At 40.2% G+C, this 26,035-nt stretch overlaps 2 protein-coding genes across 9 annotated transcripts in view; one reads left to right on the plus strand and one right to left on the minus strand.

The window, feature by feature from the left end:
• LOC134755146 (spectrin alpha chain) overlaps positions 1 to 18,034 on the minus strand; it is a 69,833-nt gene extending 51,799 nt beyond the window's left edge. For 5 of the 8 annotated variants that reach the window (XM_063691629.1, XM_063691628.1, XM_063691627.1 and 2 more), the window contains exons 1-9: positions 9,301 to 9,450; positions 8,172 to 8,360; positions 7,339 to 7,527; positions 6,351 to 6,521; positions 5,437 to 5,604; positions 4,584 to 4,823; positions 2,646 to 2,834; positions 2,019 to 2,127; positions 808 to 987 (exon numbers count right to left, since the gene is read on the minus strand). In XM_063691629.1, coding sequence (XP_063547699.1) covers positions 808 to 987; positions 2,019 to 2,127; positions 2,646 to 2,834; positions 4,584 to 4,823; positions 5,437 to 5,604; positions 6,351 to 6,521; positions 7,339 to 7,527; positions 8,172 to 8,360; positions 9,301 to 9,378 — 1,513 coding nt within the window. In that variant the 5' untranslated portion in view covers positions 9,379 to 9,450. Of the gene's footprint in view, positions 1 to 601; positions 734 to 807; positions 988 to 2,018; positions 2,128 to 2,645; positions 2,835 to 4,583; positions 4,824 to 5,436; positions 5,605 to 6,350; positions 6,522 to 7,338; positions 7,528 to 8,171; positions 8,361 to 9,110; positions 9,245 to 9,300; positions 9,451 to 9,675; positions 9,943 to 10,033; positions 10,208 to 11,286; positions 11,381 to 17,895 lie in introns of those variants that run through there. The other 3 variants (XM_063691633.1, XM_063691630.1, XM_063691631.1) reach the window with 3 other exon arrangements.
• Positions 18,035 to 18,277: 243 nt separating this feature from the next.
• The window catches only part of LOC134755226 (protein vav), a 56,248-nt gene continuing 48,490 nt past the window's right edge, over positions 18,278 to 26,035 (plus strand). Inside the window, exons 1-3 of the mRNA XM_063691749.1 lie at positions 18,278 to 18,678; positions 25,365 to 25,540; positions 25,962 to 26,021. Coding sequence (XP_063547819.1) covers positions 18,460 to 18,678; positions 25,365 to 25,540; positions 25,962 to 26,021 — 455 coding nt within the window. The 5' untranslated portion in view covers positions 18,278 to 18,459. The remainder of the gene's footprint in view (positions 18,679 to 25,364; positions 25,541 to 25,961; positions 26,022 to 26,035) is intronic.

Below are 26,035 nucleotides of genomic sequence, written 5' to 3' on the forward strand. Positions count from 1 at the left end.
TGTGCGCAGGTAAATAATAGTTATACTCTAGCAAACTTGCTTTTTCTGTAGAAAAAGGCAGTAAAATCGTAAATTGTAAGCGCGCAAGATAGATCTTATATAAAAACGCGAGTTATTCTACTGACAAAGCTTGCTTGCCGGAGATTATCAGATTTGCAAAGTCAGCAAATACGACATATTTTCTATTGGCTCAATAGACAAAATAGTATTGGGTATTTACTAAAAGTTTTTTGTTATTTACTTGAATCGTTTGCCTAAGTTCGAAAAAATTTACTTCTCATAGTCTTTTGACTCCTTGGAGCTTTTTGCGACTATAATATAATCCTGAATTCTTGACACAATAGGACTTGTCATCAATTGTTAATAAGAATAAGAGTTAAGAAATTTGTCGCTATTTAGTACATTGTGCAACGAACGAGAGGGGTAAGTGAACTTTTGCAAATGAGGGTGTTAATTCACGACTTGTCGACAAGAAAATTAGTTCTAGAAAAGTATTGTATAATTTTCCGAAGAGCAACAGAAACCAATTTTCATTCAGCTTATGCGGACTCTACTCCTCTCCTGAAAGTACTAGGCAAACATGTTCGGCAAAGAGACTCACGCTTAGCGAAATGCTCCTGCTCTAACAGGTCGCGTCCCACGGCGGTGATCTCGTCGACTCTCGGCTTGTTCGCCTGCAGTTCCTGCTCGAAGTTCTGGTGCTTCTGAACCTTGCCGTTGAGGTTCATGGGGTCGAGGTGGCGAACTATTTACGAACGATTCCTCTCCTTAAAGTACTAGGCAAACATGATCTACAAAGAGACTCACGCTTAGCGAAATGCTCCTGTTCTAACAGGTCGCGTCCCACGGCGGTGATCTCGTCGACTCTCGGCTTGTTCGCTTGCAGCTCCTGCTCGAAGTTCTGGTGTTTCTGGACCTTGCCGTTGAGGTTCGTGGGGTCGAGGTAGGAGTCGTCGGTGGCGAACTTGAGTTTCTCATTGATCCAGCCTAGTGGGAAATGGTTGGTCAGTGAGCTAATTTAAAAACTTCTGTCCGTAATTTTATAGAAGAGGAATATTTGATAAAAGGGACATAATCAGATAAAATTTTAGAACGGAAATGGGGTATTTTATGCAAGGGAGGTTCTGCGAAACGGTACGGTTTTCGAAAGGGAGGTAAGGAACATTTTCAAGTGGATCAGCATGCGATCCAACCTTGATATTTGAATGCTCGCATTGTAGCGATTGCTGACTACCCCTGTCACAAGTTTGACTCAAGATAAACTTCTTGTTTCTACTAGCTGTATTAATTAGAAATAAGATTTTTGACAAAAATTACAGTTTTGCTTTGCAACTGCTTCTTCAACAACTTCGCTGGTTTCAACTGGCAACTAATACTCATCGAGACGATTGCTGGCTACCCCTGTCACAAGTTTGACTCAAGATAAACTTCTTGTTTCTACTAGCTGTATTAATTAGAAATAAGATTTTTGACAAAAATTACAGTTTTGCTTTGCAACTGCTTCTTCAACAACTTCGCTGGTTTCAACTGGCAACTAATACTCATCGAGACGATTATAACCTAGGAGGATATAACCAAACGGAGGCGACACGTCTGTAATTTGCTGTACAAAACGTCTGCCAATTTTTGCGGGACAGGAGAACGTCAAATGTATACGTAACGTCAAAATAGCCATGACAGATAAACGTCAGTCCATACATTTTGTATGACCATTAGCCGACTATTTTCGACAGGGGAATGCCTGTTAATGGCTACTCCGTTTGGTTATATCCTCCTAGATTATAACAATAAAGTGGCAGTGCGTCACCGATCACCGTCATACATAGACCTAGCATTACAGGATTAAATTTTATTCTAAATCCACTTAAATAACATATAATTATAAACTAACTTATTAAATAAACAAAAACTAGAAATAAAGTAAGTCTAATTTAGCTTGCAAAGATTAGACCCGATCGTACATACATTGCAAGTTAAATAAAAGCTTGTAAAATACGGTTTGGTCGGAAAGTGCTTACCCTTGGTCTCGTCGCAGTCCCTCTCAAACTGCTGGTACTTGTAAGCGTCCTCCAGCAGCTCGCGCCGCTGGTTAGACTTCTCAAACAGGGCTGCGCGGCGCTCCAAAAGCTAGACCAAATAAATATCTTGTTCATTACGGAATATTGTTCCACTGGGAAACTGTGTAAACCGACACAGCGTTGCTGTGGCGGCGCTGCTATAAACTTAATAATTCTACATGCATGAATTATTTGGAAGATGTCAATTGATTTTACTTCTGGTGAGATCCAAATGTTTCTAACAAACCTGTTATCTAATGCAGTGATCGTTACCACGTATAATAAAATATCACGTAGCATTCGAAATATTTCTTTGATATTGTAGAATGGTATTTAGGTAAGGACAATAGAGTTATCAGATCACCTAAATGAAATGGAAAAATATACATAAACAACCGATATACCGAAATTGGATACCGGTTAATTTGTATGAAAAATATACAGGTATTCGATCCCTGATCTAATATGCCCTAGAAACAACTAAATTGCGAAAATAAAGTGGCACACGTGCCGTGAGTAAAAACGCCCCATACAAAAACGGGGGGCCGGTGCATATTGCGCACACAAATGATTGGAGACTAAACATACCATTTCTCTTCTCTGAGCCACGTCATCGGCCGCATAGTGTTGCCCCTCGATCAGCTTGGACGCGAACTCGTCCAACGCCTTGATCTTCTCCTCCTGGGCGGCGAGAGACTTCTCAAAGTCTTCGTGTTTCTTCAGCAGGGCCTCGACAGAGTCCAGGGAGTCGCCGACGTCTTCGTTGGCGAGGAAAGCCTGGACAAAATATATGTTTAGCGTGTTTGGAAGTTGACAGTGTAACTTTCAATGATAGTAGATATAAATCTAGATTATTTAATTTTTAAATAGTTATTTTACTGATTATATTCTTGTGACATCCTTGTTTTGACGATCATAATATGAACTCTTGCAGATTGACATGCCTGCAATTTATAATGTAATCTGTATTATGAAATAAATAAATCTAAATGTTTACTTTTTTATGCATAAAATATTGTACTGAACATAACTTTTCTTAAATTAAAAAAATACATTTGTGCTATGTTCAGATATTTAGGTGCTCACCTTTTTCTTTACTACGATCAGTAAGTTTACCTTGAAGGTCCTTTCCAAATATGGCAAAATTTATACAAAAGTGCATTCATCGTATTACTTGTAATATAAGATTGCTGTACAGATGTACTGAAAAGTTTTTCGACAGTTCTTTTCTGTTCAATTCCAAATTTATAATAGTATTTTATACAATCGTGATATAATAGAGAGCTTTTCAGTCGAGTACCGTGTTTAAGCAACGAAGCTTGCTGAGTTGATTAAGTAAGGTATGAGATTGAAAAGCTTGATTATATCACTATTGAATACAATACTTTTTCTACGAGACAAAAAAATAATACTTTCAACTAGTAGAATCATACCACCAAACCAAACCAAAACCAAAACTATACAGCTAAGATACTTGAGCTGCCGCGATACCTTCATACTCGTACGCGCACCGGCCGCCGGGCCCGGTGCCCCCGGCGGGTTGGTCAACGACACCTCCTCGTAACTCATGAGGCCCTGGTACCTGCTCCGCGCTAAATTCAATCTTAATTCAGTTTTTTTCTCGATTTTGGCCACCGTAGCCTATGGAGACTAACGAGCAACGCTAAGCGGTTTTCGTAGGGTATGGATGTTGCTATATGAAGGGTGTCACATGTGCGTTTCTGACTTATGAAGCAATTGTTTCTACTACAACATAAAATAAAAGGTTTTTGTTGGCCAACCAATAACAAAGCAGATGCGACACAATCGAGTCTCCTTAAATAAGAAATATTTCATCAAAATGTATGAAGTTCTATTTAAAAAATATATATAATTGACTAAACCGTATCGATAAAATTCTTATGCTTGAGTCGGAATATATTATCCAACGTTGAAAAGAGTAAGGTTGTAGTGTTGCATGTGAAGTTGTAATACACAGATTATACTCGACGAGTAGAAAAACAACATTATTGATTAGCGAGATTTAGTGCAGGACCGAGAAAAGTGCCGCCTGTCTTGTGTCGGAGGCCAAGTCTCATTGTGGGACACTAAGCCAACGGAGTAAAGGCCACCACACTAGCGTCTTTTGAGCGTCGGCGTCTAGTCAGCGCTATGGAAAATGGCGTCGCTGAGCAGTTGCGCCAACGTTGCGTCGAGCAGCAGCCATGGAGTTGACTAGACGCCGACGCTTGTCACAGAATAAGTAATATCATACAGAACGGCCACGCACCGCCCCGCCCCGATTCGAATTACCTCGCCCCGCGACAGCAGATTGACGACCTTTTGCCGACCGCCCAGTACTGTTTTTAAGCAACTTACACAATAACGCATGTCGCGTGTACAGACGTGCCGTTCACACATAGAAACGCAAGTGATTTTTGATGTATAGCGTGTCCGCCCTGTGCCCGTAGTAAGGATCTTCGGACCAACCTGTGCTAGTGTGGGGTGGCCCTAAGTGTAGAAGTATAAATATTAGGTGTAGCTCACCTCCTGCTTGTGCATCCAGGCGTCCGCCTGCTCCGTGTCCCGGTAGAACAGCTGCAGGTCCATGCACTGCAGGTACAGCACGCGGCGCTGCTCCCACAGCTGCTGGAGGGCGCTGCTCTCGCGCTCCAGGGCTTCGAGGGCCGAGGACACCTCGGAGGAGGCGCGGTGGCCGCTGTCGACGAGCTCCTGGCCGGCGGTCGCGCAGGCGCGGATTACGTCCTCGCGTGCGTCCATCTCACCCTGGAATGTTATGCTGGTTTAGTATAGTCGAAAAAGTGGAAGAAAAATGCAGTACATGAAAAATAAGCCCGACTCACGCTTGACTGTATATTTCTAATAGGTTTTCCTGACATCTTTAGGTAAGGACACCCAGGATAAACCTTGTTAAAAAATTAACGAATTTTGAATTTTATCATAATATTAATTCTTCTATCTATATTGACATAATAATGTATAATGCAATGTAATATTATGAAATAAATAATTAATAACATATCATATCTATGCGGGTTTAGCGACCCAAATAAGAAACCAAGTGGTGGTGGGCTATGAACATGAATCTAGTATAATTGGATCGGGCATGAGGGGTGGGGGGAAATGACCGAACGGGATAGTCTTATGTATCTTTCAGTAGGAGTAGCAGAGAAAGCGCTGTTGCTGTTTGTCCTTGTCACAGTCTCACATTTTTTTTTATTCCTTACCGTAATTTATATGGGTGGGCTACAAATCTACTCGGCCAATCATACTCTCGCATTGCGTATGTTCGGTCCCTCACGGGCGCACGCGTATAGCTGATCTATGTAATGCTAGGTCTATGGCTATAAAAGACCAAGTTCGGTGAGTGCGACGGTACCTTATGCTCCTGGTGGCGCTCCAGCAGCGCCTCAGCGCCGGGCACGTCCTTGGCGAGATCGTCGGCGGCGATCAGCGCGCGTATGTCGCTCACCCACGACACCAGGTCCCTGTAGTCGGCGAGGAAACGGTGCAGGGCATGGGAGGACTCCAGCTCGCTTCTGCGCTCCTAGTGGGCGAGATATACATGTTATAGTTGGTCAAACACCACACCAAATTGTCAGTAAATATTAAGAACAGAAAAAACCGGTTAAGTGCGAGTCGGACTCGCGCACCGAGGGTTCCGTACATTTTAGTATTTGTTGTTATAGCGGCAACAGAAATATATCATCTGTGAAAATTTCAACTGTCTAGCTATCATGGTTCATGAGATACAGCCTGGTAACAGACAGACAGACTGACAGCGAAGTCTTAGTAATAGGGTCTCGTTTTTACCCTTTGGGTACGGAACCCTAACAATGAATTGAGAGTACAATAAAAAAATCTGATAGAATTACAAATATTTGTGCAGTAAAATGGATGAGACACAGCGAGACCGCTGATTTTTAGTCTCCAAAACTAATTCTTAACTAAGTCATTAAATAAATAACTAAGCTAACTAACTTACTAACTAACCAGACGAATAATTCGATGCCAAAGATATACATGATAGATGTTATTTAGCTTAACAAAACATAATGTTGATAAGAGGGCTGATCCGAAAGTTGTTAGCTGCTCCGGCTCTACTCATGCGATCACAATATTATTTTCTTTTCTTCTTTACTTAAGGTGACCTAAATTTGGTAAGTTGATGGAATGCCGCCGGCACAGTAACTTGCAGCTCCAACTATTGACAGCCCGCCTGTTTCCGGCCGGACTTATACATCTACACGCTGGTGGGAATAAAGACCAACGCCATTGCAATATCAGACTTACCTTGGCCTTGTGGACCAGCTTCTGCCAAGCGGCGGTGATCTCGTCCCGCTTGGCGTGGATGGCGGGGGCGTGGTCGGTGTGGATGGCGGCCAGCCGAGCGGCCTCGCCGTCAAGGGTAGAAACTTTGTCTTCTAGAGCAGCTAGGTCACGCTCTACGCCTTCATGCTTGCGCTAAACAATTAACAAATATTAAAAAAAAAAACTGTATTCCTGGTTATACGAGTAAAAAATGTCTTCAACATAGGTACAACTGTGTCATTTGAATTCAGTAACATTCTTAAATAAATTTAATTTCTTTAAGTAGCTTTATACGTAGCATCGTAGGTTGAGCTATGGTTCTACCAGTAAACAATTTATAAGGATGAATTTTTTGAGAGAATTATGTTAATACTGAAACATCAAACATTTATTCAGCAAATAGGCCACAGGGGCACTTTTACATGTCAATTTTTACAAACAATAAAATTAATCCAAAATTACAAAAAAACAAAACAATTACATAAATATAAATGTCAAATTACACAAAAAAAGCTAATAAAAAAATATACAAACAACAGAAGTACTAACATTGTTTAGAGATGTAAGTCTCTAGGTGTCAGTGATAAAATGTATATAATAATAAAAAAGATCATCAAATTATCCAGAGATGTAAAGGGTCTCCAAGACTTGAATTGTTATATAATTAATAAAAAGACAAAATATTAAATCAGACAAACAGACAAGAACCGAATGAAGTGCCTCACGTTAATGCCACTCAAAAGTAAAGTTACATAGGTAAAATGAAGGCTGTGTAAACTTAAACAGACCGGTCTCCACAAACAGCACCCGAAACTAAAGGAATATCTCGGTATAGGCGTTTTTTCGTATCTTTTTACTTCAATAAAGTGAATTATTCTTTGGTAAAAGTTGGATGGGTTATTCGGATCCACAAATGTTACCTTCATATGCAAAATATTATTGCTATATTAAACTTGCTACTATTTCTTACCTGTAGTGTCTGGACGGTGGCCAGATCCCTGCCATAATCATCAGATCCCAGGACCACGTCCTTCTCCGAGATCCAGGCGATGGTCTCATCGGCGTCACGGTTGAAACGCTGGATCTCGTGGGCGCCGAACAGACGCTCTTGACGCATCAGCGCCATCTGACGGAGACGCTGCCAAGCTTCGTTGAGTTCCTGTGTGATATTGGTATGTTAGTCATGGTTGTTTGGTACTTTTGAAAATACTGTGGCAATGTTTTTGTACTGTTTCAAGTTCTTTCTGTTTTAGACATAACTGAATGGACCGAGGAAAATAATTCTAACCTTCATAAGAAATATAATTAATAGGTATCTTCAATATCTACTTACAAGACTCGGTCCAGTATCATCAATACCTGACTCTTCGAATCCGAATGATATTGACATTTAATTCCGTTCGTAAGTAAAGAAAAAAACAATAGATTAGTTAAGTACACAAACACAGATCTAAGCGCATTCGGTCGAGCTCGGTCGCGCCGTATTCCTGGCCATATAGGTTATAGGTTTTCGCGGGCTTGGTTTGCGCAACTCGATGTCATATATTGCGCCTATTTTGCTTGATGGGTTGCCGGCACTACTCTTGCCAACCCAACTCTTCCAAGAAGCCTAGCAGACCCTTGATGTTGCCGACGACTTCTGGGAGACCCCGGCGAACCGAGGTATTGTGCCTGGTATTCTGCCACCCCTGGACATTCGAGGATGACGTGGGCGGCTGTCTCTTCTGCCTCCATGCATGCCCTGCAATGCAATATTCCTGGCCATATCCTGGAACTGCTGGAACAGATCCAGGCCTTACTTACATCCTTGCGCTTGACGATGGTCTCCCGCTCAGGGTGGCCCTCCAGCACCAGGCGCTCGGCCAGCTGATTGACCTCGGTCACGCGGTACTCCTGGGCGGCCATGTCCTTCTGGAACTCGTCGAACTTGCGCTGGAGGACCTCGACGTGCTCCAGGTCGGAGCCGAACTCTTCGGCGTTCACGAAGGTTTCCTGAATCAGAACAATTACTTTAGTGCACAGTTTTTACAGATGGATAAAATGTGACATTTTCAACCAAAAGGTACCACATTGTCGCTTGTCGATAGCCGGGTCCACACATAGCGAGCATACGCGCGAGGCAATTTGCTCGCGCACAAAACGGCCAGTGTACACGTGCCTCGGCCGAGGCAGCGCGCGCGAGGCACTTCTAAAATGTCGATACAACGCGCCGAGGCACGTCTACACTGGTCGTTTTGTGCGCGAGGAAATTGCCTCGGGCGTATGCTCGCTATGTGTGGACCCGACTAATAAGGTTGATTTCAAATTTAAGCTATATGGAAATAGCGCCTTATTGACAACCAATAATAAATTTCGCTATCTGCCTCTTTATCGCTCGAATATGCAAGAGTGACAGCGATTTTAGATGACGAAATTTCGATTTTCTTGTTTCGCGATAGACCCTCAGATTGTGGTAGTGGCGCCCCCTGCGCAGAGTCTCGCGTAATATTCGCTATTAAATAAATTTCAGATCAAGTCTCACATTGTCATGGATCCAAAACTGAACCAGCACAAATGCCTGCTCTAGCTTCATGCCGCTGTTAGTGAACCGAGACTACAGCAGCTCCTACAGACGGTGCAGCTCGTCCAGACGCCTCCTGATATAGGTGGATGAGCTCCTATAGATGGTGCAACACATCTTACACATCCAACCATCTACAGACAGCCGAGCAGCTTTTAATAATAACTACATCAGACACTAACCTAGTCATGAATCCAGAACATGACCTCATCGCAGTGCCCCAAGAACTGAACCAGCACCAACACATGCTGAAGCTTCATGCCCTTCTCAGCGAGCCGAGACTATAGCATCTCACATATATGGTGCAACATGTCCAACCATCCACAGACAGCCAAGCAGCTGTCAATAAATAATACTACATCAGAAACTAACCTTGTCATGAATCCAGAACATGACCTCATCGCAGTGCCTCAAGAACTGAACCAGCACCAACGCCTGCTGAAGCTTCATGCCCTTCTCAGCGAGCCGAGGCTACAGCAGCTCACATATATGGTGCAACATGTCCAACCATCTACAGACAGCCGAGCAGCTGTCAATAAATACTACATTAGAAACTAACCTTGTCATGAATCCAGAACATGACCTCATCGCAGTGCCTCAAGAACTGAACCAGCACCAACGCCTGCTGAAGCTTCATGCCCTTCTTAGCAAGCCGAGACTACAGCAGCTCACATATATGGTGCAACACATTAAACCCATCTACAGGCAGCCGAGCAGCTGTTAACAAAGACTACATCAGAAACTAACCTTGTCATGAATCCAGAACATGACCTCATCGCAGTGCCTCAAGAACTGAACCAGCACCAACGCCTGCTGAAGCTTCATGCCCTTCTCAGCGAGCCGAGACAACAGCAGCTCCCAAAGACGGTGCAGCTCGTCCAGACGCCTCCTGATGGTTTCGGAGGCGAAGTGGTTGCTGGTGATCATCTCACTGCCGGTGTTGTCGAGAACCACTATCGCGTTGGAGTGCGCGGCCACTTCGGCTTCGAAGGCCTGGTGCTTTTGGATCTTGGCCTGATGAAAAAGGAACAGATTATGATTTAAATAAAGAAATAATAAAAGTGCCTAGCCTTCCAGCTCTTCAACAGCTGTTAGTGTAAGTTACCTGCAGGTTGGTGGGATCTTTGTAGCTCTCATCGCTGGCCGCCTGCAGTTTCTCCTGGATCCAGGACTCGAGCTCGTCGGCATCACGCTTGAAGTACTGAAAGCGCCTGGAGTCTTCGAGTTTCTCGCGCTTGGCGCGCGCCTCCTGCTTGAAGTCTTCATAGCGGTTAAGCACCTGGGAGGAAATTTTGGTGTTGGTTAGGGTTCATAACATGGAATTTAATTTGTGTTGTGACATATTTGGGTGGATCACTTGCTTTGTGTTGTTATTCTGTCATTTTATCCATCATAGTGATACATTTTGTTAGAAGAAATGCATCACGTTCTACTATAATGTTTATGGCGTTATTCATAAACACTTTACTGGCCTGAATTAGCCACGAATCTTTGTCTTTATCTGTCATTTTGACTTATGTATTTGTAAGAAAGGGATAAAACATAATTTAAGTAAATCAGGTCAGTCAACTTTTATGAATAAGGGGGTTAGTAGGTAGCCCAGTACGAAAAGGGGGTATATTACACCATAAAATCAAGGTTTGCAAATTGTCCGAGGTTTGTTCACATTAATATATTTTCTAATTCATTTTTCATCAACCCTTAAAGTTGTGTAGTACTTTACGATAACTAGTTGATCTACGTATATTGAGAATATAGATGCTTAAGTTTTAATTCATTACAGAAATTTTATAAATTCAAATCTTTGGTACAATATGTCTGTGAAACTTTGCGTGTAAAAAGTCAATGAAAGTGGACTAAAAAGGATTTGCCCCCAGACTCGTCATTCTCTCACTTTTCCGTCTAGATATTCAGATATTTGTTATGACAGAGGCTTCGTTCAGATGTTTGAGAACACCTTGGCCGCTCCGATATATCTGATGGCGACTGTAAAATATCTCTTTCTCAAACTTGCAGTGAAATGTTGACATGACTTATTTCAAATTAGGTCCGGAAATACTACGTATCATGCGATAAGTGAAGATGATATGTAAAGGAATTTCATACAGCCTTACACACCTAAGCCTGTAAAGCAACCTTCTTTGGGCCCGGCGGGTTGGTCAACGACACCTTCCCGTAACTCATAAGGCCCTGGTACTTTCTCCTTGCTAAATTAAATTTTTAGACAGTTTTTCTCTCGATTTTGGCCACCGTAGCCTATGGATATTTCATTGCAAGTTTGAGAAAAGCACTATAAAAATCTCGGACGAGAAACGCTGTTGCCGGCCGTAATGTACTATGTAATGTACTAATATTAACCTGTTCACGGCGCTCCTGAATGTCCTCGGCCGTTTCGAGGATCTTCACCTCCTTGGGCGGTGGGATCTGCTCCATGCTGGATGCGTCAAGTCAACTGCAACAACATTACTCATTAAAACGGGTATTCGGGTCCAATTTCTTTTCGTTGTTTCTCTGACCACTGTGTCACGGGTCTCTGTTGTTTCCCATAAAGTTTCAAGTCATAATGTATTTCATGTACGCATTTTCGTTAGTCATAATTTGTTTTTTCTCAGAAAGGCGGTACTTTTCAGGATTGTCATAAAACAAACCTTTTTTTTTGACGGAGTGGTAAAATGCGTTACGCATTCCCCCAGCCTGGGGAGCCATTTGGGGATATGTGGGACTCCCTCCTGCAGCTATCCTCTCCTAAAGAGAGGAGGAGAGGAGGTATACCCACTAAAAGCCACTCCGGCGTCACCCGTCTTACAGTGTTGAAGGAGCCATGGGATGCCTGAGATTCTACCGTGACTCCTTCCGGCGGCCCTGGCTTATCTTGCGCCAGAGTACCCACACCGATGAACGTCATAAAACAAACCTAACCTAACCTATCTATAGGATAACCTTACGAAAAGTTAACGGTTTCAGAATTATGACTAATGATGATTGCACAAGAAACGCACCTACATATAGAAACATCTGAGTCTCGCCGCACCACGTCACATTCCTATTATAGCAGGAAATTACGATGCCCCGGTAGAGTGGGTGGCATGTGGCATGGCAAAGTTCTACTCTAGTGTCTAGTGAATCCCGCCTGCAGGTATCGCAGTTTTAGGTCACACATGAATTACATCTTTTTTTTTATAATGTTGTAGGAGGCAAGCGAAAAAATTGCCTAATGGTAAGCAATAGGGTATTTGACTGTATTTAAGATATATTATTTTACACCATGCATGAAAGCACCAGAATATTAATAGAGAAACGTAGACAGCAGTTATTTTTAGACACAATTTCTATTTTAAAACCCGTATTAAACTATAAAGAGTAGGTAATTTGATTGTGACGTCACATGCTAGTGTTTCATATAAATTCTATAGTAGCAAAATCGTTTTGACAGTTCGAAACAAGAAACTGATTTTACTAGTAGCAAAGATAGATATAACTCCGTAATAGATGGATACAGTCTAAGGAAAAAACGTGCCTCGAAAATCAAGAAAATTTTATTCTCGTTCAGAGGGCGCTACTAGTTTTGGCCTACAGTCGTATAGATGGCGTTGACGGTTTCGTTTGTTATTTAACAATTTTAACGCATATCAGTGAAAGAACATGGGTCAAAATCATAAAAATAATTAATGCAAATAAAAAAAAACATTTATCTATATTTAAATACATTTTATCGTATTTTTATAAATCTCCATTTTTAGTTTTAAAGTGTGTCGACAGATGGCAGTGAATTTACTGGGGTTACAAAATTTACTATGACAGTACCGCTCTAGTATAAGTTACTCTATGCTAGTAGCCAAATACCCTATTACCATTGCCCATTACACCAGAGTGGTTGCAAGTGCGTTGGCGGCCTTTAAGGCGGCTTTTAACTTTTTTTTTGAAGGTTTGACGATCTGGAAATACCGCGGTCGACAATTAATTCCAGTCTAGCTGCGCGAGGCAGGCAGGCTCATTTACTAAAGAAACGCAAAGTTGAGGACTGCCAATCATGTAAGTGGTGAAGATGGAAATGCTGTTGTGTAATCGAAAAATATAAAGTCAAATAGGCTAGATGACAAATTTTTATTAATGGTATCAATCGATCAGGTTTGTTTTTGTGATCAAATGTCTATATGGGACCCATTTCATTAAAGCAATACAAAATTCAGAAATGATAATCAAAGTCCGACAGTCGTACTTCACTCGCACGATAAGTGAACGTGACGTCAAGGTCACTGAGAGCCCATCTCGAATGTATGGAAAATAAGTAAAATTGCGATTTTGTCGGTGTAATATTGCGTTTATGCATATAGTTATTGTACAATCTTTTTTTTGGGTAAAATACAAGGATTCGAATGGTATCTTTACTTTATTCCTTGTATGAAGGGTCCTAAGTTAACTTCTTCAGTTCGACGAAATTTAAACCCTATGCAATTGGAACAGAGCTGAATTTCTTTAGTTTCGTTAAATTTTTAAAACAAATCAATATGATACAAAAGTACGGAACAGCTGAATCTAAGATATAGAACAAAATAAAAAATACCTATTGTAAGATTTATAAATTCTATCTAATTTAATAATAGTAAAAACCGGACAAGTGCGAGTCGCTTACCGAGGGTTCCGTACTTTTTAGAATTTGTTGTTATAGCGGCAAGTGACAAGTTAACAACATTATTAGTAACCTCTAAACACATTCAACACGGTTGAAATACCCACGATTCCTAAAACGGAACTTCTCATCATAAAATCAAACATAAAACTCTACCAGGAAATACTTTAATTGGCCCGTACTTTTCGACCAGGAAATGTATACACCTTGAAGCAATGCTGTTGCCTACAACCTAGAGACCACTGGCTACTGATCGACATGAACAATGTGAACATAACACAGCACTTTTGGTTGTTATAGTTCCCCGTAAAAATAAGAGGCCTCATTCTAGTTGGGTAATGGTATAGAAGTCAGACTGTGAAGTTATAGACCAATGAGGGCTACCGTTTTTGTGCTCACCAGTTGGCGCCACTGTAGATGTAGGTCCAGAAAAACAGATCTCAAAGTTCTTCTATGCTTTTTTTATAAAATCAATACGTTCTAATATACACAATGGTATTTTAACGTCTAATGTGACATTTTTTCAACCTGTTTAATTTTGCGTATATTTTAGTTGGCACTTTTTTACACCACTTACATTTATTGAGCTATATCTATTGTTTACCATGATTAATCAAAGATGGACAAAGATTTACCACAATTATGAATAAGGAGTGAAAATTCCCGATAAAAAAAGCTTGAAACCCCCAAAACTTCTATGCATTTGACATTTTGAAAGACCTCCATCTACACTAGCGCCCCTAGCGGCGAAATTAAACGCGGTAGCTCTCATTTCGAAAACCGGCCAAATGCGAGTCGGACTCGCGCACGAAGGGTTCCGTTACGCAAAAAACGGCAAAAAATCACGTTTGTTGTATGGTAGCCCCACTTAAATATTTATTTTAATCTGTTATTAGTATTTGTTGTTATAGCGGCAACAGAAATACATTATTTGTAAAAATTTCAACTGTCTAGATATCACGGTTCATGAAGATACAGCCTGGTGACAGACAGACGGACAGCAGAGTCTTAGTAATAGGGTCCCGTTTTTACCCTTTGAGTGCGGAACCCTAAAAATGAGAAACTATTCGGCATTTTTATTAATGTAGAATCGGACCAAGATAATTCTGCAATGACAAAGTGTGTGAAATGTCGAATTTCTATGAAAATATGTCGTTTATATTGACACTCCCTCACTTTGTTCTGTTCAAGTCGGTGCAAAGTTAGCTTAGGTGGACTCTATTCCAATTTCTTAGACTACTCCTTCAATTCAATTTTCAGTTTTAACGTTGTAAGTATTCTAGTATGATTTTAGCACTAAATTTGTCGTCTGCTCTCTGCTATCACAAATGTATTGTGTCAAAAAATCCCACGAATATAAACTATTATGAGAGCATGACCACAGGGCGGACACGCTATACATCAAATGCGTTTCTATGTGTGAACGGCACGTCTGTACACGCGGCATGTGTCATTGTGTGAGTAAGTTGTTTAAAAACAGTACTGAGCGGTCGGCAAAAGTTCGTCAATCTGCTATCGCGGGGCGAGGTAATTCGAATCGGGGCGAGGCGGGGTGTGGCCGTTCTGTATGATAATACTATTACTTATTCTGTGGCATGACATACATAACTGCCAACAGACCCCCAGTGTAACCGTTTAGGCGATTACCATTAAAAAACAAACCAACATAAGGTCAAACCGCACTTGACATCACTAGATGACATCACATGGCCTTGTGACTCACAAAAACGCACGCCACGCAAGAACGAACCTTAACGAATTGAAATAAAGTATATTTTCATTCCAGTGATAGCGTGTAAAAACTAGTACTAATAGAGCTCCGTTACGTTAAAATAGTCCTTATTTATATTAAGGTAAATACCAGATCGGCTGCAAGGTCTAATCTATTGATAATTGTAATAAAGAGCTCTACAAAGTTACATTTGCTTACGTCTAAATGACTAAACTAGCGTCGAGTCTTATGTATAATTTTTAAAAGGGCGTAACGGCCGTTTGTTTCTATACAAACATAGACGCTTTTTGAAGTTTAACGAGACGCGTCCGCCGATGAGAGCACCGCCGGCAATGATGTTAAGTTTGTGGCGTGTATGCCATTATCACTTAGGAATTTGGGTTTCTTTTGTTATTAATTGGTGGCGAATAGACGAATTCAACTAATTTGATGCTGATATTTATTCTGAAGTGTTAATGTTGTTATTTTATTATGGGTTTTGGTTCCTTAGACATCGGTTACACGCTAATTGACGTCAGTTCAGTCATTACACGATCAGTCCAGATTGACAACAGACTGATCAAAGTACGACACAGTCGCCTTTTTAGCTGCTTCAGACTCCTCTAAGCCTATATCTCCATAAATGTAAACTGAATTGCAAAATGCCGTCTGTAATGCAATACACTGCATAGTTATTAGATATCAAGTCTACAATATCTCTCCATATATGTATATGTCGTCATGCAGTTCATGCCGGTGTGGTTCATATGTGTATCATGTATCTCAAATGTTTGTACAGAAAGGTCCTTAAGAGGGCATGTAAAGCCAGGAAATTAGAAAGGTACAAAAAATATGGCGCGCCGCGCGAAACTTTTGACGGTAGATTTGGCGATCGCGTGGGTTTTAACGTTTATACCTCAATAACTGCAAGTATAGTTCTTATTAAAATTTCACTAGTCAAATCCCTCGGATATATCAAAGTCAAAATATTCTTTATTCAAATAGGCCTAGCAACAAGCACTTTTAAACTCACTCACTATAATTCGTTTTTATAGAGTTCCATAACCAAAGGGTAAAAATGGAACCCTATTACTAAGACTCTTTTGTCCGTCTGTCTGTCTGTCACCAGGCTGTATCTCATGAACTGTGATAACTACAGTTGAAATTTTCACAGATGATGTATTTCAGTTGCCACTATAACAACAAATACTAAAAACAGAATAAAATAAATATTTAAGTGGGGCTCCTATACAACAAACGTGATTTTTTTGCGTAATGGTACGGAACCCTTCGTGCGCGAGTCCGACTCGCACTTGGCCGGTTTTTTAGCATTAGTTAAATGGTAAACTATCTTGACGTCTTTTTATTGAAAAACGCTTTTAAAAAGTAGTAACTATTATTTTACAATTTTCTTGTGCATAAACTTAACCTAGGATTGCCATAAGTCCTGTATACATGGGACTGTCACCGTAACGCCATTACTACCCCCATTGTCCCATATTAACTCCAAATAATTATGAACCCTATGTAAACCACATCTGCAATGCTTATCATGGCATCTTAGCTGTGTAATTGGAAATATAGGTTAGGTGATAAAGAATCATTAGTAAAATAAAAGCAAGGTGACAGGACCCTAAACAAACTCAAACAAAACATTAACAGTTTGTAAAGATATGGATAACCTATGCATTTTACACAATTTTGTATTACCTGGAATATTTATATTTGTAATAAATTTTATTTATATACTGTAAAAAAATCTTAATCTATCACAATAAAAAAACAAGAATGACTAGAATGTGTAAATGCTGGCAGCAAGACTGTCTATGGTCGTATTTTGAATGTGACTTCTAAAGTAACATTTTTTTTAATGTTTTAATGTCAATAGAGTAACATCTACGGTTTTCTCTCTAAATACTTAATATTGCATCAATAAATGCTTAATCTTTCGTCACTACTTTCCACCATCATAGAATACCAATCAGGATTATACAAAAATATTAATTCATCACAAAAACTACTTACCATTCAACAACAGAAAAATAATTACTATTTACAAATTTTATGTAGTTTGTAATTAGTAAGACCCAAATAGCAACTTTACAACATCTACATAATCAAACAAGGTGTGGCTACTGCACTAAACGAGGCCGTTGTGTACGTTAATCAAGTTTAAAACTGCTATGTTCACTGCACATTATGACCACATACCTTTCCAACTAATCTTTAATGCACTATCGGGTGCCCGAGATACGGTGGGAATAGGAATTATCGATAGAAAGTATGCGGCTCGCTCGCTCTGTAGTCACGCACAAGCGATTCGAGCTAGCCGCTGGAATCACCGGCAAGCGCATACCTACTTCCCTATTACGGCCATGACGTAATGCACCAAAATAAACCTAATAAGGATAATCACCGTTGGCGACAAATATAGACTTCCGCAGGACGAATGCACGCTACGAGTAACAGTTTTTTATAGTTTCAATTCGTCCACCATAATGAATTTGGGAAGGCAAAGGCAATTGGAATTCGGGGATACATGGGTGTGTCAGATAAGAAAAGTAGACTTGGAAATAGGCGGAGAATTTAATGAAGCAATACTAGTACTTAAGAGAAAAAAACTTACCGTAAAAGTTGATTTTTAGTGGAAATTCGTGTCTAAAATCACTTATAACGGGAAATTTATAGAAAATCGTTCGTTCGACGTGCACTCGCGTCACTCCGCCTACGACTAATGTTGCCCTAGCAGAAAATGAGTCATTGATTGACCTCGCTGCGTTTCGTTCAGTTTATTTTTATGTTCTCACTTCATCATGTTTTAACTTTTGTTTTAAGGTTTTACTGTTATGGGGTAGAGTATTATTGCATCCTTGATGAAAACAAGGTAAGTTTTGTAAAATATTGAGTCGTGATGGAAGGTTTCTTCACTTTTAACCGGCAACTAACGCACGCCTGGCAGCACCAAGCATTCACAAAAACCAAAGCCTCCTTGTTTTAAAAGTAAAAAACAATCATTCTGCATCTAGCAACACTCCGGGCCAGTTGTCAAAGAACTCTTGTCTTGTGCTGTTGCTCCCGTGTTTGTTGTATCAATTTGTATGTCAATTATCAATTAACCCTTGTTGAATGATGGCTTGTTGATTATTAAAAAGCAGTGCTGCCGTGACTTTTGATGTGCACTGCGTGAATAATGGCGGCGGGTGGCGAGGAGCTGTGGCGCGAGTGCGCGTCTTGGCTGACGAGATGTGGCTTGCTTCGTCCTGACCACAAGGCCAACTGGGAAACTAGCACGATACACGACCTGGCGTATACGCTGCGGGACGGCGTGCTGCTGTGCAACCTGCTGAACGTGCTGCAGCCGGGCTGCGTGGACATGAAGGACGTTAACCAGCGCCCGCAAATGGCTCAGGTTTGACCTTAGTAATTAACGTGCTCATCGACGATGCGATTTGTACGCTACGCGTAACGTAAGCGTATCTAAATAACTTATCATCTGTTAAACATAAATCAGGAGTGACTTCCTGCCCGTTTGGGTGATAACATGAATGGGTGAATACATTAATTATGTATGCAGCAGTGAATGGGCATTGATACAATATTCCCCTCGATATATTCGTGACGATATCTGTAGCATGAATGAGATGTGTGTTCTCATAAATTCATTAAATGGTGTCCTGTTAATGTAAGCAGATTAACTAAATTGGTCTACAGTCTGGCAAAAAAATAAAATTAAAAAGTGTCAACACTGTAGTGTCGTCCCTTTTAAATCAATCTAAGAAAAACGGGACGACATTACAGTGTTGCCACTTTTTAATTTCTACTCTTTTTTGCCAGTCTGTAACAGAAAATTGTTTTATTCTAACAAAGTTAACTGTTCACCTCTGTTATTTTGCTTATCATAGAAGCATTTATTAAAAAAAAAAACTATTTGATGCATATAAATAAATATAACTAAAGATATCATGTATAGTCAGCAGCAGAAATTGCTAAGCGGGCGAGGTGTTCAATATGATCTTGACACGACTTTATTGTTAAGAGAATAGGAGCGTGTCAAGGTAATTTTGAACACCTCACCCGCTTAGCAACTTCTGCTGCTCACTGTACGGTCGGTGCCCCAACTTAAGTAACCAAGTTGCCATACTAATTGTATAGAAAAGTGGATGCTTATGTTAGGGAACCGACTGTACTAAGATTAAGTAGATAGATAACATTGAGCTTATGTCCCAGCAAGCATTTTTGTTTTGATGATATAATTTACATTCATAATGCAAAAAACCTTCAAAACCTAATAATATTTTACTAGCGCTAACAAAATAAAACACACTTCAAACATATATATTCCTTCCAGCTGCCTTTACAAACTTATTAGTTATTAGTATAGCTATTACTTCAAAAAACTGGCCAAGTGCGAGTCGGACTCGCGCACAAAGGGTCCTGTACCATTACGTAAAAAACGGCAGAAAAATCACGTTTGTTGTATGGGAGCCCCACTTAAATATTGATTTTATTCTGTTTTTAGTATTTTTTTGTTATAGCGACAACAGAAATACATCATCTGTGAAAATTTCAACTGTCTAGCTATCACAGTTCATGAGATACAATACAGCCTGGACCGTGTTGCATAATAAACTACAACGAATATTACAAGCGGAACTCCTTTTCTAATAAGTGAAATTAAAAACGGAGCTCCGCTTGTAATATTAGTTGTAGTTTATTATGCAGCACAGCCCTGGTGACAGACAGACAGACAGATGGACAGTGGAGTATTAGTAATACGGTCCTGTTTTTACCCTTTGGGTACGGAACCCTAAAAATCTCCGCCAGCTTAAAGAGTATTAGCTCTTTTTGTGCGTAGAGTTTTATTGTATTTTAATTTAATAATAGTTATAAATATAGCCATAACTAACTACATTTGTCCTACCCACAGGGCTTAGAAAATGTACGTCATAAATAGTTCAACTTAGTAAGTATTAAATTTAAAAATTTATAACCCCTTACCAAGTTTATGCCAAGAAAAATCATTTTATGCCAAAAATACCTTATAATCCTTATATCATTTGTAAAAGAGTGTATACTCTTCAAACTGCTGGATTGATTTCTATCAAACTCGTTTTCACTTAAAAAAAACCATATCGGAATCGGTACATTGGTTTGAGAGCTACAATGCCACAGACAGACACACAGACATTGGCGTCAAACGTTTCCACAGGGCGGACACGCTATACATCAAAAATCACTTGCGTTTCTATGTGTGCACGGCACGTCTGTACACGCGGCATGCGTCATTGTGTGAGTAAGTTGCTTAAAAACAGTACTGAGCGGTCGGCAAAAGGTCGTCAATCTGCTGTCGCGGGGCGAGGTAATTCGAGTCGGGGCGGGGCGGTGTGTGACCGTTCTGTATGATAATACAATTACTTATTCTGTGGTATAACACCCCTCTGTGCGTCGGGGGTGAATAATACCAGTAGGTAGGAGGATAATCTATAATTAAGTGTTTTCGCCACTTGGCTATTTATGGCCATTATTTAAGGTAAAAAGATGAAAAACAAGGTAAAACGTCGGCTTCCTTCCTCATTCATTACCTACTTTACTTACATATATAACGTACATTAAATATATGTGGTATTTTCTATAAAAAGGGACCTTAATGATAATATGATGTCAAATTTAACGCTTCATTGAAACACGCGTCAGAAATATACCCACAGTAGCCCGCGATTTCATTTGCGTGGAATGATGATGATAATTGTTAAAAAACCGGCAAAAAAATCACGTTTGTCGTATGGGAGCCCCACTTTTGTAAGGCACCTTTCATACGTCTTAAAAGATTTAAAAAAAACCGGCCAAGTGCGAGTCGGACTCGCGTACCGAGGGTTCCGTACTTTTTAGTATTTGTTGTTATAGCGGCAACAGAAATACATCATCTGTGAAAATTTCAACTGTCTAGCTATCACGGTTCGTGAGATACAGCCTGGTGACAGATGGACACACCGTCAGACAGCGGAGTCTTAGTAATAGGGTCCCGTTTTTACCATTTGGGTACGGAACCCTATAAACCAACTTGTGTCCTTTCCCGGGCCTCTATCTCCATACCAAATGTTGACTAAATCGGTTCAGCGGTTTAAGCGTAAAAGAGGTAACAGACAGACAGACAGAGTTACTTTCGCATTTATAATATTAGTAGGTATAGATAAGACGACAATACGTGACGTTTTCAATCAAAAGGTACCACATTGTCGCTTGTCGATTAGGTTGATTTCTAATTGAAGCTATATGGAAATAGCGCCTTACTGACAAGCGACAATAAGTACCCATTTGGTTGAAAATGGCACATACAATAATAAGGCATTAAATAACGATACGGACAAGTTGTCAAAAATATACACACTAACTTAATATATGTGCAATAAGGTATACATATTTTTAGCACTTTGTCCGTGTCGATATTTGACTTCTTGACTGTACCAAAATAAAGTCGAAAAATAATGAGTGTTTTCAAAATTACTTTTTAAATAGAAATACCAAGCTAAGTTTAGCATCGATTTTGATAGCACAGACTGGCTATTTCATAGAAGTTTGGCGTTTAAAATAACACTTCCACAGTTGATGTTATCAAAATCGCTGCCAACTTAGCTTGGTCTAACTCTATCGGCCCGGCCACGACATCGCGCGGCGGCGGCAGTGGCGAGCGGCGGCCATAAGTTGGAGCGAGACACAGCGATCGGACCTTTCGTTCCCACCTATGGCCGCCGCTCGCGTCGGCCGCCGCCGCGCGATGTCGTGGCCGGGCCGTATTAGATACTTTTATTGAATAACGGTAACCTGAACCACTTTAGATTATATCGCCCAATATCTGCCATCGCAACTGTCATGGTAATGACTGCCTTCCAAAAGATAACTTATCTGTTCTGAGAACCATTCACAAAAGACTTCTTTAACTGGTACGAATACGGAATAGATAATAGTACAGTAGTACCCGTAATACGAATAAGTTTAATACGATAACCCACATAATATGCCATTTTACGTTTCTGCAACATATTTTCATACAATTGTTCACTTCTTCTTTGTCGGTCCCTCATTACTGAGGATCGTGACCACTTGGTTTTGCAGCTCCTATGATTTGTCTCCATCGGTCTCGATCTCCCGTAGCCTTGATGGAGTTTGCCTGAGATGGCCTTCTTAACTTGGTCGGACCATCTAATTGGTGAGGGGCTCTGTGGTCTTGCGCCTTCCACTTTTCCGAACAGGACCATTTTCTCTAAGCTTTCATCACCTCTACAATTGTTCACACTTAATTCGCCTTACCGCTTTACGCATTTTTGACGTAATAATCCCTTCTTAATCCTAAGCGGATTCAATTCTACATCGCGACTGTATCGATACGGTATCGCGGCTGTATAGCGAGGTGTGGAGAGCAAGAGCTTGCCTGCAATTTACTTTACATTGCCGATTACTAAGGTAAAACTGCATTCAAAAGTTTGGTTCGACACCGCAATGTAATGAAAATGAGGGCTACCGTTTTTGTGCTCACCAGTTGGCGCCACTGTAGATGTAGGTCCAGAAAAATAGATCTCAAAATTCTTCTATGCTTATTTTTATAAAATCGATACGTTCTAATATACACAAAGGTAAAGTAGGAGTAGGAGTACTCTATTATTAAGACGTTAGTGCGTGTTCAGATATTTTTCAGCACCTTCGCCGCACCTATATATCTGATTGCGAATGAATAGCAGGCTTGCATTGATCGATAATCTGCATTTAACAATGGCACTGGCAGCGCAGTGCTATCTCGTACAGATATCAATATCCGTTTGAACACTGAGTACTACGTAAGATAGACATCAGGTTGAGGAAATGTGCGCAAACACCAATTGTGTTGAGGGTTATGATAAATGACTATTTAAGAAGAAAAAGAAGAAAGACATTTATTCCATAAAGCACACATACACAGGACAATACGTTGAAAGAAATAAGATGCTTAAAAAAGGGAATATAAAAATAATAGCAAAAATAAAAATAAAATTATTTACACATTAAAAACATAATTACACACACATATAACACACATGTAACATTGAGACATACAAATTGAATGTGTAATATACTCATAGGTATATGTATACTGTATTTATTGATACTATACGAATTTCAAATCTTATACAACCCTGACCTGTAACCTAATGTTATTAATAAATTTTAATTTTTTTTTCATTTTCATTTTCATTTATTACACACGGGTCCAGCAATGTGTGCAGTAGGGAAGAGGCCCGGTCTCAGCATATTGTTGCAATTTGCAAACGAGGCAAATTCCAACGCTGTTATTCTGCCAAGGGCTTAGGGAGTGACATATAAATATTAATAAGAATAATAAGAGGTATAAATATATATGTATGTTTAAAAAAAAAAAAGTAAATGAATAGTCATTGAATGCATATTTGTAATTTGTGTATTTGTTTGTAATTTGTTGTTGTTTGTATTTGTATTTTGCATTAGAATAAAAAAACGCATCGGAGATGTGAGGTACACCCTTAGAGGATATAACCAAACGGAATAGCCATAAACAGGCGTTCCCCTGTCGAAAATAGGCGGCCTATGGTCATACACAATGTATGGACTGACGTTTATGTGACATGACTATTTTTACGTTACGTATACATTTGACGTTCCCCTCCCCAATCGGCAGACTGTTTTGTACAGAAAATTACAGGTATATCAATATAAGTACACCAAAAATCAAAGCATTAGAAATGACGTTTACAGTCTCCATTAGATATATTGGAGCGGCCGAGGTGCTCAAAAATATCTGAACCCGCACTCTAACGCCTCGTCAATAGAGGCGTGTTCAGATATTTGTGAGTGCCTTGGCCGACCCGATATATCTGATGGCGACTAACTACGAGGGTAACTGAATGTTTTACCCCACCTCGGGAAGGGTTATGTTATGACTTATGATTTTAGCAGTGTAATGTTCAGGCGCCAATGTCGCCATCAAATACATATATCGGAGCGGCCAAGTTATTCACAAGTATATCATAACATAAACATCTTAAAGTGCATGTTCAGATATTTATGAGCACTTTGGCCGCTTCGTTATATCTGATGGCGACTGTATGTGTGTGGATACGTTTGTGTTAGTTTCACCGTAGCATTTGATTCGTATTTTTTTTTTTTTTTTTTTTTTTTTATACCACGTCGGTGGCAATCAAGCATACGGCCCGCCTGATGGTAAGCAGTTACCGTAGCCTATGAACGCCTGCAACACCAGAGATATTACACGCGCGTTGCCGACCCTTTAAAAACCTGTACACTCCTTTTTTGAAGAACCATGATTTATGACGCGGATGACTTAGGCTACATTTTTACAAGCTTTTATTTAACTTGCAATGTACCTATGTAAGTATGTATGTATGTAAAATGTTTGTAAGGGTCAAATCTTGCAAGTTAAATTTGACCCACTTCCCGGTTTCCGATGTAGCTGAAAATTTGCATACATATGTAAGTCGTGTGACAATGCAATATTATGGTAGCATCGAGCTGATCTGATGATGGAGACAGGAGGTGGCCATAGGAACTCTGTGATAAAACAACGCAACCTAATTGTGTTTGGGGTTTTTAGAATTGTCTCAATGAGTATTAGTTGCCTGTGAAAAAAAAGTACAGTCACCGATAAAAGCTTGTGCCAAAAATGAAATTTTTGGCAAAAACTTATTGATAGAATAAAAGTGGAGGTGGATATTTACGATTTGGGTATTGGGTAAATTTTAAGTAGATTATAATCAAATCAATCATACAGCTTTTAATAAGTAAGATAGTGTCATAATGTCTATAATCAGGTTTTAAAAGCCATTTATTTAATGATATCCAAGGAAAAGATGCAGCCTCCCCTTTTTTTAGGCGGAGATGAGCGGAGACAAGATAATACAAAAGCATTAGTTGTAAGTCAGCGGAGTTGAGAAGAAATGTGGATTACAATCAAATGAATCAAAGCTATTTTTTGACACCCGCACGTCTCCTGTCATCTCCATCCCCGTGGAAAAGTAGTCTAACTCATACCTACTAAAAAAGTTAATGACCGTTTTTTTTTGTCTACAGTTCCTTTGCATGAGGAACATCAAGGTGTTCCTCAAAATGTGCGACGAGGTGTTTGAGCTGCGGGAGACGGACCTCTTCGACCCGTCCATGCTGTTCGATCTGTCAAACTTCCATCGCGTCCTGTGCACGTTGGCGAAGCTGAGTCAATGTCCCAAGGCACTCGCTAAGGGCATCAAGTAAGTTCCATCTTTGATCCAATTGCATGGGGAACATTGAGGTGTTCCTCAAAGTGTGCGACGAGGTGTTCGATCTGTCGAAATTCCATCACGTCCTGTGCAACTTGGCGAAGCTGAGTCAATGTCCCAAGGTGCTCGCTAAGATCATCAAGTAAGTTTCCTCTTTGATCCATGTGCATGGGAACATTGAGGTGTTCCTCAAAATGTGCGACGAGGTGTTCGAGCTGCGCGAGACGGACCTCTTCGACCCGTCCATGCTGTTCGATCTGTCAAACTTCCATCGCGTCCTGTGCACGTTGGCGAAGCTGAGTCAATGTACCAAGGCACTCGCTAAGGGAATCAAGTAAGTTCCATCATTGATCTTGAAAATTACATATTAAACTTGAAAGTATCTTTAAGTAACTGTCAATATTGTTTGCAGGCCTTTCTCGGCTCACAGGACACAGTCTGAGGAAGACATATACAAAGATCTGCAGTCCGTGTAAGTACTCTTTA

This window comes from Cydia strobilella, chromosome Z (genome assembly GCF_947568885.1).
Source record: "Cydia strobilella chromosome Z, ilCydStro3.1, whole genome shotgun sequence".
Lineage (NCBI taxonomy): Eukaryota > Metazoa > Arthropoda > Insecta > Lepidoptera > Tortricidae > Cydia > Cydia strobilella.